The following is a 12,039-nucleotide window of genomic DNA, read 5'->3' on the forward strand; positions in this document are numbered from 1 at the left end:
TGCTACGCAACGGACTGACACAGACACCCTCTGGATGCGCCTACACGTCATCGCACGGCGCCGCACAGCGCACACGTCGGGACCGCTGACGGCTTCTCTCTTCAGGTTTGGCGGGCTCTGTCACTATTTAGGTAAGCTTTTCTTTACACTTACACACTCTCACATCTTGACAAAGGGGCTAGACACCCCCGAAACGTTGGTGTACTATGTTGTGATCTTTCGAAAACAATTCAACTTTTTACAAGACCTGGAGTGCCGCAGTTTTCTTTCTCTACCTATATATATACATACTGTAAATACTGTAAGTGTGTGTGTGTGTGTGTGTGTGTGTGTGTGTGTGTGTATAAAAAAAATGTGTATATCCCTTAGATCAGGCATGTCCAAACTGCGGCCCTCCAGCTGTTGTGAAACTACATATCCCAGCATGCCCTGACACCGTTTTGTTGTCAGAGAATGCTAAAGCTGTGTCAGGGCATGCTGGGATGTGTAGTTTCTCAACAGCTGGAGGGCTGCAGTTTGGACATGCCTGCCTTAGATCAAGGGACAGGAGGGCACTCACCATCTTTTCATTAAAAGGAATAGTAAACAAAGTTAATTTATTTCCATCCAACGTTTCGATCCCATTCTGGGACCTTTGTCAAGGATCAACAATGTAGTCAACAGGACAGCTTGGTGCTCAAAACATAAAGCAGACAAAGAAACACATCCTGTCCCTTGACATAAGGGATATACTTTTTTTTGTATATTGGGTTAACCACACTGGTGGAAAAAGGCACCCCAGTTGTATTCGCTCAGGTGAGAGTGCTGGACCCCTGGTAGCTATATATTTATATATATATATATTACAGTTACACAGTGGCACTCAATGACTACTGTTTCAGTTCAATGTTTCAGTCAGGTAGACTTTTATTATAAACATGCCTTCTACAAAGCCAGAGGTGGCTGGACTCACCAGACTTTTAAAGTAGGAGCAAAGCACATTACACCACAGAATAGAGTCCCTTATTCCCATTATGCTACTCAGAAGTCCCCTTATACACAATATGCTCACAGTAATAGTGCCCCTTACACATTATGCCCACACAGCAGTAGTGCCTCTTACACAATATGCCCACAGTAGTAGTGCCCCAACACATTATGCCCATAGTAATGCCCCTTACACATTATCCCTACAGTAGTAGTGCCACTTCCACATCATGTCCACACAGTAGTAGTGCCCCTTACACAATATGACCACAGTAGTAGTGCCCCAACACATTATGCCCATAGTAGTGCTCCATACACATTATCCCTACTGTATTAGTGCCCCCTTACACATTGTGTTCGCAGTAGTAGTGCCCCTCACACATTATGGAAACACAGTAGGAGTCCCCTCGTACATATGACCTTATATAGCTGCCCTCAGTACATATAACAATATATAGCTGCACCCCCCTCCTCCCTACCTCCATCCATCCATATACACCAGTACCCCAACCAGCTAAGATCAAAGAGGATCATGCACGTGTCACCTACCTCCACAGCTTGGGTTTGGGGAACCCTGGTGTGTAATAAATTTATGGGGCCAGCAGAGAGCTGCATAACAGGCATCATAGCCGTCACTCAGTAATAGTGATTGCCTTGGCTGTGGTGAGCATAGCTGGTTCCTCCCCCAGGGCATCCTGCGCAGTGCAACCACACCGGCCTCCCCACCCTAGTTACTGCCCTGACCCCCTGAATGCCCTTGAGTCTTCAGGTTAATCCAGCCCCACTGAACTCCAGTCTGCCAAGCCTACTCACTGAGTTAGAGAACACTACCCGGCCCCCTCAGATATGCCCGCTGCCAGCCTTGTCAGTCAGCCTGGTCCCTCATCCCTGCCGTCTGACTGACAAAGTAAATATCCTTCTGACCCCACATTTCACACTGTTGCTGCCCATCTTTCACTTAATGCAGTTCGATCCTGCAGCACGCCCTTGGGCTGCCTGTCATGTAAGAAGTCGGCCCACTGGGGATATTCTTTGTGAGACCAGTGTCCAATCCATTCCTGGTTGTGAATGTTATAATGCACTTAATAGTTACAGGTTAGGCTAGAGCAACCCACTTGACACTACAGAAGTTTACATAAGTACACAGAAAATCCATGAAATATCCAAGAACAAACAATAATGCTCATATAATTTCATTGTGATTTTAACAAACTACTGTAAACAATGTTACCTGGTTAAACAAAAATAAAGGAAAGCAATTCCAAATGATGGTTTAAATTCTTGTATTTTTGTATGTCTTTATAATCTATCCAGTCATTAGTTTTCTTACCTGTTCTTTTAATAATTTCCCAAACAGCAGCAGCAGTGGCAGGGATGATGGATGACTGATCCAGACAGAGCCTTCCAATATTTACTATGTGAAAACCATCAACATCTTTTTCTGGGGCAACAGCATTACATACATCTCGCTCGTTGATATGCTCTGAAATTATTAATTTATAATTGAAATATCAATCTATTTGCTTAAAATTAATACAGTTTAATTACAGCAATTCTAAAAATTGTCTACACATTATATATGGCACATGTTATACAATGTTTCTAATGTGGATTAGTCCACATGGTATAGGTAAAGGCTTATGTTTAGGGTTAGGCTGCAATTAGGGTTAGGTACAGGGTTGGGGTTAGGTTTAGCATTAAGATCAGACATACTCACCTCTGGAAAGCCGCATGGTCGACATGCCACCTATCGACATTCTGAATGCTGACCTCTCCTCCATGTCGGCATTCTGAACATGTCAGCATTCTGAAGGTCAACAAATTCTACCACACCCTCCAGATCGGCTGTAACAGCCTGTGTTGAATTTTACTTGCTAAACTTGACATTTAGTTTTTTGTTTTGTTTTTTCGGTGCATCAGTAATCACTTGAATTTTTGGAAAATGTTCTGGTATCTGTCCTTGGTTTGTTGTTTGATTATTCGTCTGCCTGCTCCCTTGCATATTTACCTGTGTACTGACTCAGTTTTGATTAAGTGGATGTTGCTTGTGCATTAACCCTCCATTTATCTGCTTGCTCTGTAACTGACTACAGGATTAACAGTTAAGGGGGATACACACATAAATGTCGCTATTGTTTATTCTTAGGCTGAAATCATCCAGTGTGTATGGGGGTATTATTGGTGAACGATGAACGATGCGCACTCCCGCACGTCGTTTAGCAATCACCAATATTGAGCTGACATGAAGCTCAATCCGTCAATGTCTGGCTGAGCTGCATGTCCGGGAATGCCGGCAGTGACGTCACTGATCGTTATCGTTGAATGATAACCGTCGGTGTGTACGCACTATATCATTGTATGCTATATCGTTCAATTATATAGTCGTTCATCACCGGCATTTCTCCATCACCTAGTGTGTAGTGTACCCGCCTTTAGGCTATGTACACACTACACAATATATGCACGATGCGATATCACTAGCATCAGGACCTGGCGTGGGATTCGGCATCAACAAGTGCATACACACTTTCTGATGTAGGGAGCGACGAACAACGAAAGGGGGGAGTGGCGATGACGCCCTTCGGCCCTGCAATAGGATGTCACTGACGATGCGCCCCCAAAACAACTTGATATCCAGGTGATCCTTGAAAAAGACTCAGAGCCAGATGTTCTAAGCCTTGAAAATTAGAGAGTGATAAGCTACCAAACAACAAGCTACTGTCATTTTTTTCAAACAAAGCCTGTAACATAGCAGGCTGTAGCTGATTGTCTGGTACTTTATCTCTCTCCACTTTATCACTTTTCAAGCCTTAGTACATCTGGCCCTCAGATTGAAATGCGCTGTTAGGGAAAGCACGTTTGGTGGAGTCAGAACATCTGTAGTAAATCATCAGTTACCATCTTCTTAAACTACAGTAGTCTTTCTTCTGAGTATACCATCTTTTATTTGTGGACTTGAAATCTGGTTTTCACCAGGATACTAAGGGGGGTATTCAATTAGATGAGATAAAACAGTTTTTAACAATGTTTCACTAATATTTTTAAAAAGGCTATCTAATTAGATTGCCCGTAAAGAAATAGCTTTCCTCCCGAAAACACACAGGTTCAGTGAAACCTGTGTGAAAACAGGACTCCATTTAAAACTAATTGCAATCTGTAATGTTGAAGAGCGGCATTGCTTACATTCTGGTATAGGTGGTCATTCCGAGTTGATTGCTAGCTGCTTTTGTTCGCAGCGCACCGATCAGGCAAAAAATCTGCACTTCTGCGCATGCGTATGGGGCGCAATGGGCAAGCGCGACGTACTTTCACAACCAGGGGCGGATTGGGAACAAAAAGCGGCCCTGGAAAAATTTGTACTAGTGGCCCCACATGGGCAGCACCAGAGGTGTATGGTCCAGCCATGGGCCATGGCAGCAGCACCCTCCCCCCAAGACTTTCCAGATAGTGGGCATGTCCAGCATCAAGGGGGAAGTTAAAAAGAAATAAAATTAAATATTATGAGCACATTATATGATACACCTTCAGAATTTAGAAAACTATATAATTCTTTAGAAAGATATATTTTCTTGCTTATTACACCAACCGTATCCGAATCACTATTCACTCAATCTTGTATGTCTGCCAAGCAGGCAGACACAGCATACACTAGATCATCTGCAATCACAGGCAAAGTGGCAAAGAAATTTTCATATATGCAAATTATTTTCATTATGTCTATAAAAAGGACCACATGTCCTCAAACAAAAAAGGCCCCACTGGTGCGTCGGCCCACCGGGGATCTTCCCTGTAAGTCCTATGGCCAATCCGCCTTTGTTCACAACAGCCGATGCAGTTTCACACATGGTCTAGCAACGCTTTTCAGTCGCACTGCTGGCCGCAGAGTGATTGACAGGAAGTGCGTGTTTCTGGGAGGTAACTGACCGTTTTCGGGGAGTGTGTGGAAAAACGCAGGCGTGTCAGAAACAAACGCAGGCGTGGCTGGCCGAACGCAGGGCGTGTTCGTGACGTCAAAACAGGAACTAAATAGTCCTGTAGTGATCGCAAGCTAGGAGTAGGTCTGGAGCTACTCTGAAGCTGCACAAAATTATTTTGTAGCCGCTCTGCGATCCTTTCGTTCGCACTTCTGCTAAGCTAAGATACACTCCCAGAGGGCGGCGGCTTAGCATTTGCACGGCTGCTAAAAGCAACTAGCAAGCGAACAACTCGGAATGAGGGCCATAGTCTCAAGTCAACCTACGCACTAAAACAAAGTAAAACTTGTTACACCAAAAGTAATCTCTATCTCCGTTCATAAACACTACAAATTTCAGGCTACCTGTACAGAATTGAGAAAAAAAATTCATGGAGGTCATGTCCTTGTAATATCTGTTTTATTGTCTTGGTTTCAATGGGGAAGGAATCGGGTTAGTTGGCTAATAATACATGAGGAGAGTTAAGCCCCATACACACTGAGCGATGACACTGGACGATATGAATGATAACGATAATTTTTTAAAGATCCATCGCTCATATCGACCAGTGTGTATGCCTGAACGATGATTGCATAGATGCACCCGTGGGTCGTTCTTGTTCATCTATGTTCTACCGAACATGCAGCTCAATTTTGACAATATTGTTGCACTGCATATTCGGGGAGTATGGGAGATGACATCACTGAACGATATAATTCAGTGATATCGTTCAGTGTGTATGCGCTATACTGCTAAACGATATAGCGTTCAGCGATATAGCGCTAGTCGTGTACGAGGCTGAAGTTGCTCAGTGTGTACGGGGCTTTAGGCAGACAGTTATGACATTTATGCAATTATTAGTGTGGCAACACAGCAAAATGAGCAGTGCGTTAATATAGAATTGAAACAGTAAAAAAGTCAGATTACAGATGTGAGCATACATCTAATCTCAATATGCCATGCAGCGCGGGATGCCTGGCGAGAGTGAATCTCCAGGTCCCGTGCAGCTCTGATAGTTGCTTGCGTGTTTTTTGCTGAAAATGTATATTAATAATATGGGCATACACTATACAATTATCTGGCAGATAAACTGCCAGATCTGGCTGGTTGGAATGAAAATCTCGTAAGGAATGAGAGTAAATGACAATCGGCCGTTTGTTCATAAAAATTACATAGGGTAACAGTTCCACACTGCATGTTTATTTTCCACAGCTTTTCCACAAGTAGGCAATTCACAACTAAACATAAGTAGTTACAAGCAAGTCTCAGATTACAGAATAGTTCACAGCAGTTCTTAGCACATAAACTATAAATTCGCCGTCAGGAGCAATGTCTCTTCTGTCTGAACCCATTTTAACAGCCGGCTGACAGGTGTCTGCAATCCTATCCGTTTGATAGAAAGACAGTGTCTAGTTAGACAGTCAATAGATAGACACCATATATTAGACAGACATTAGGTCGACAGGGTCAAAAGGTCGACAGGGTCAAAAGGTCGACATGAAAAAGGTCGACAGGTCAAAAGGTCGACCGGTCAACAAGGTCGACATGAAAATGATCGACAAAAAAAAATAGACAAATGTTTTTTTTTTATGTAACATGTTTTTGGACTATTTTATACTTTCTCTATCCATGTCGGCATAGAGTTGGTTATAAACCTTGTGTTGAGCGCAGCGAGCCACCGTGCCCGAAGCGTGACGAGCGAAGCGAGCCCCGCGAGGGTATGCCTTTCTACAATTGGGGGTCCCAGATGACAAAACTATCCACACAAACCACAAAAATGCAAAAAACATGGTGTCTACCTTTTTCATGTCGACCTTTTGACCATGTCGACCTTTTGACCTGTCGACCTTTTTCACGTCGACATTTTGACCCTGTTGACCTTTTGACCCTGTCGACCTAATGTCTGTCTAACATATGGTGTCCATCTATTGACTGTCTAACTAGACACTATCTATCTTTCATACCGGAACCGTCTGCAATCATGCTTGCTATTGCTCAGACTTGATCAAACTGAATGCCAGGACTGGATTCCTCACCCTGCTGTTCCACATCCATGTCGGATATCTTTATGCTGTCCCTGTGATATCGTGATTTAACTAATTTGTCGGAACAAAAGGTTTTGGCTATTTTCCAGTGTTTGGGAGCAAATGGTCGATTGTCATTTGCTCTCATCGATTACCAGATTTTCATTCCAACCAGCCAGATCTGGCAGATGGAGTAACTGCAGCAATGGTGTATGAGGACACATCTGTAATTGAGACAAAACTCAGTTATATTACAGTAATTCAGAGTTTAGATGGTTGTTATCTGTTAGCTAAAATGGGGTTAGAGAGAGTGTGTAATTTGGGAAATATAATGGGAGATTTAGGCAGATCGTCCAATATGTGCAATAGAACAAAATTAAATAAAAGGTGGAGATTGATCAGATATAAGTATCAGTTTATGAGGGATGAGTAGTGGGTATAATAACTTAGATAACTAAATAAAAATCAGCCAGGAATCTCAGACAGGTGCAGATATTTGAATGAAAGAGAATTCTAATGTGGTGAATACCATCATTTACATTTAGGGATTCTCAACTTGTCATTGGTCAAACTCCTTAGACAAACTATTATTGTCCCACATCACTATTACTAAAGCCATTTCTGTCCACCACACATTCTTGAAAGAACGAATTGACCACAAGACCATCCTACAGGTGTAGCAAAGTGGCTTCCCCACATCCCCTCTTTATAAATTTCTGAAATCCTAAAAGCTTTCAATGACAACTGTAAACCCCTGAAAGTTAGTGGAAGTACTTCTTCACATCTTTCACCACTCCTATTTATCTCCTCATTGGAGATTCACTATGGGCTTATTATACTCACCCACTTGCCCTAAATGTCAAGCACCGTCAACTGACTTGTTTCATTGTTTTTGGAAATGCCAAATTGCATTATGCCATTTATTCAGAGCCGGCCCTAACCAATAGGATGCCCTAGGCAAGATTTTGGCTGGTGCCCCCTAGCACCACCGCTGGTTCTGCCTCTGACCTTGCACCTCTTTCCCAGCACCACCACCCCTCATCCATAGCAGTCCTTATTTTGGTGTGTGTACCCCCTATATTTTAAATAGGAACAGTTCGCACATTTGGCGCACAGCCCAAAAAGGGGGGTGTTTTTGCTGGCAAGGGGCATGGCCACACAATAGTAACCTCAATTCCAATTACGCCACACAGTACTGCAACTTTATTCACATTTTATCATGCGATAGTGTCCATAATTCATATTACATCCCACAGTAGTATCACTTTACCTTTTAAATGTTACTCCTCACAGTAGAGCCCCTTATTCACATTACATCACACTGAATTGCTCCTTATTCACATTACACCACAACCTATTGCTCTTTATTCACATTAGACGACACGGTAGTGCCTTTCTATATGCAATGCCACATAGTAGAGCACCTTATACACATAATTCCACACAGTAATGCCGCTTACACATGAGACACATTATTAATGTCCTTATAAATATAAATACAACGACCGATAACCTTCTTTTTTAGTGCCAGTGTATCAGAGCATGCTGGGCACTGATAAGGTAGTATTCCCTGGAGTGCATGTATGAAATGGATATTCCTTTGCTGGTTCATTACATAGTGTAAAATGTGCTTTGACTGAAGTATTTTCCTGCATTTATACATTTTAAAGCTTGTTCTATTGAAAATACTTTATTGGTTTACAGCAAGCATCAAGTCTTTGCATGAGAGTGAATGTAAGGAATGGATGAGGGGGTGGATGCATAGTCAAATTTTAAGAAAATGGAATGGCTTGAAGACAAAATGTATTTGGAGATGTTTAAGTAACACCTCCAAGAGTAGACAGCAGATGTTCACTGGGAAACAACAAGTTACACAGCGTGGCAGTAGTAATACACCTTAGGATACAAGACTCTCTAGGGGATTCAGCTGCCGCAGTGAAAACACTTTCATAAAAAGACATCACTGATGTTAGAACTGACAAGGAATAAGGGTGGTCAGTCCGAGTTGTTCGCTAGCTGCATTCGTTCGCTGTGCAGCGATGAGGCTAACGCGCGACGTTCTATTACAATGAACGATGTAGTTTCACACAGGGTCTAGCGAAGCTTTTCAGTCGCACTGCTGGCCGCAGAGTGATTGACAGGAAGAGGGCAATTCTGGGTGTCAACTGACCGTTTTCAGGGAGTGTTAAAAAAAACGCAGGCGTGCCAGGAAAAACGCAGGCGTGGCTGGCCAAACGCAGGGCGTGTTTGTGACATCAAAACAGGAACTGAACAGTCTGAAGTGATCGCAAGCGCTGAGTAGGTTTTGAGCTACTCTGAAACTGCACAAAAACACTTTGTAGCCGCTGTGCAATCCTTTCGTTCGCACTTCTGCTAAGCTAAAATACACTCCCAGTGGGAGGCGGTATAGCGTTTGCACGGCTGCTAAAAACTGCTAGCAAGCGATCAACTCGGAATGACCCCCAAGATGCAGTATTGTCATGTGTACATAAGTCCATCTGACCGAGGATTAACCCCTGTCAGAAATTCAAAAAGGTTTACCATTATTTGCCAGTTTGTATGCTCCACCATGTGCAGGGGCAAACGCAGGATTTCTGGAAGGGGGTTTCCAAATGTTTGATTTTAGATGGATTGTAGCCAGCACACTAAGGATGCATATTTAGCATATGACAAGCTATAGTCTGCCCCAAACAAAGTGCTGTTTACATAATACAGTACTTCAGAAGTTCAGACATATGCATCATAATGATCGCAGTAAGGAACACACGCACCAGACTTGGGGCTCTGTTCATAAAGCAGAGAAAAGCCCTGTTTTCCGCAAAACAGGGCTTTTCTCTGCTTTGTACTATTCACAGAGCAGGTTACCGTGGAGAAGTTCCTGACTTTTCCAGCAGTACCCCCACTCTGTGGCTGAATCACATCATCATACTTTAATATGGTGAGTGCAATTGATGAAGGACCAGAAAGCTCTGCTTTCCGCTTCTCCAGTGTGTTCAGATTTGCAATCTCAGGAAATTGCAGGGAAGCTCAATATTTTCTTGCTCTCTGTCTGGCACCCGGCACTAGCTCTGCTCCCTGAACTCCCAGCAGCCACTGCAGCCTCCAGGGACCTTAGCCACTGGCACATGCGCAGAAGGGACCCAGCGGCTAACTTCATGAAGTGCAGAGGAAACCACAGAAGAAGACAGCACCACTGAAGCATAGGATACTGGATCGCATCATCAGAAAGGTCAGTATACATGAATTGCTACTTATCAAAGCTATATAATGCATCGAACTGATGCGATATGTAGTGATAAGTAACAATTAATTTTTCATCATGTACATGAATAGATCCCTAGGTAGGAAAATCTGCTGCCACTGGGCATGTGCAGCAGCTCCATTCTGCCTTTTATACTGCACGTTGTGACCGCTGGGCCCCCTGCACCCCCTTCATAAACAGAAATAACAGTCACTATCATTCCTCCCAGCGCTCCTCCCCCATAAACAGAAATAACAGTCACTATCATTCCCCCCCTACACCCCTCCCAAAAACAGAAATAACAGCCACCATCATTCCCCCCCTACACCCCCTCATAACCAGAAATAACAGACACCATCATTCCCCCATCACTCCTCCCCATAAACACAAATATCAGCCACCATCACCCCCCCTGCACTCCCCAACATAAGTATAAAAAACAGTCATCCTCATTCCCCCCATGCACCCATCCCAAAAACAGAGATTAAAGCCACCATCATCAGGTTAGAGGAGAGGAGATTCCGCACAATACGGCGTAAAGGCTTTTTTACGGTAAGGACGATACGTGTTTGAAATTCCCTGCCTGAGGGAGTTGTAATGGCCAACTCAGTCAACACCTTTAAGAATGGGTTAGATAAATTCCTAATGGATAAGGATATCCAGGGTTACGGGGCATAGTCACGCACTATGGTTATTATAAAAAAGAGGGGTTAATCGGAACGGCAGTCAGCAACTTCAGTCAAAATTTTATACAAAATAATCGTGCATAGGAGACCACAAATAGGTTGAACCCGATGGACAATTGTCTATTTTCAACCTTAGATACTATGTTACTATGTTACTATGTATCATTCTCCCCAGTATTCCTCCCCCATAACCAGAAATAACAGTCACCATCATTCCACCTCACACCCCATCATAACCAGGAATAACAGCCACCATCATCCCCCCCCCCCCCCAGCATTCCTCCCAATAAGCAGAAATAACAGTTACCATCATTCCACCTCACACCCCATCATAACCAGGAATAACAGCCACCATCATTCCCCCCCCAGCATTCCTCCCAATAAGCAGAAATAACAGTCACCATCATTCCACCTCACACCCCATCATAACCAGGAATAACAGCCACCATCATTCCCCCCAGCATTCCTCCCCCATAACCAGGAATAACAGCCACCATCATTTCCCCCTGCATTCCTCCCCCATAACCAGGAATAACAGCCACCATCATTCCCCCCTGCATTCCTCCCCCATAAGCAGAAATAATAGTCGCCATCATCCCCCCATTGCACCCCTCCCAAAAACAGAAAAAACAGGCACCATCATTCCCCTCAGCACTAGTCCCCAGTTAACAGAAATATCAGCCACCATCATTCCCTTCTGCACCCCCTATAAGCAGATATAACAGTCACCATCATTCTCCCCTTACACCCCTCCCAAAAACAGAAATAACAGTCACCATCACTCTCCCCCTACACCCCTCCCAAAAACAGAAATAACAGTCACCATCATTCCCCCCCTATACCCCCTCATAACCAGAAATAATAGACACCATCATTCCACCTCACACCCCATCATAACCAGGAATAACAGCCACCATGATTCTCCCCGGTATTTTTCCCCCATAACCAGAAATAACAGTCACCATCATTCCACCTCACACCCCATCATAACCAGGAATAACAGCCACCATCATTCCCCCCTGCATTCCTCCCCCATAACCAGGAATAACAGCCACCATCATTCCCCCCTGCATTCCTCCCCCATAAGCAGAAATAATAGTCGCCATCATCCCCCCATTGCACCCCTCCCAAAAACAGAAAAAACAGCCACCATCATTCCCCCCAGCACT

The 12,039-nt window shown here is 43.7% G+C and overlaps 1 protein-coding gene across 1 annotated transcript in view; it reads right to left on the bottom strand.

Moving 5' to 3' along the window:
- Positions 1-12,039, bottom strand: part of MTHFD2L (methylenetetrahydrofolate dehydrogenase (NADP+ dependent) 2 like) — a 441,513-nt gene that overhangs the window by 329,312 nt on the left and 100,162 nt on the right. The window contains exon 4 of the mRNA XM_063955585.1: positions 2,297-2,449. Coding sequence (XP_063811655.1) covers positions 2,297-2,449 — 153 coding nt within the window. The remainder of the gene's footprint in view (positions 1-2,296; positions 2,450-12,039) is intronic.

This window comes from Pseudophryne corroboree, chromosome 1 (assembly GCF_028390025.1).
Source record: "Pseudophryne corroboree isolate aPseCor3 chromosome 1, aPseCor3.hap2, whole genome shotgun sequence".
Lineage (NCBI taxonomy): Eukaryota > Metazoa > Chordata > Amphibia > Anura > Myobatrachidae > Pseudophryne > Pseudophryne corroboree.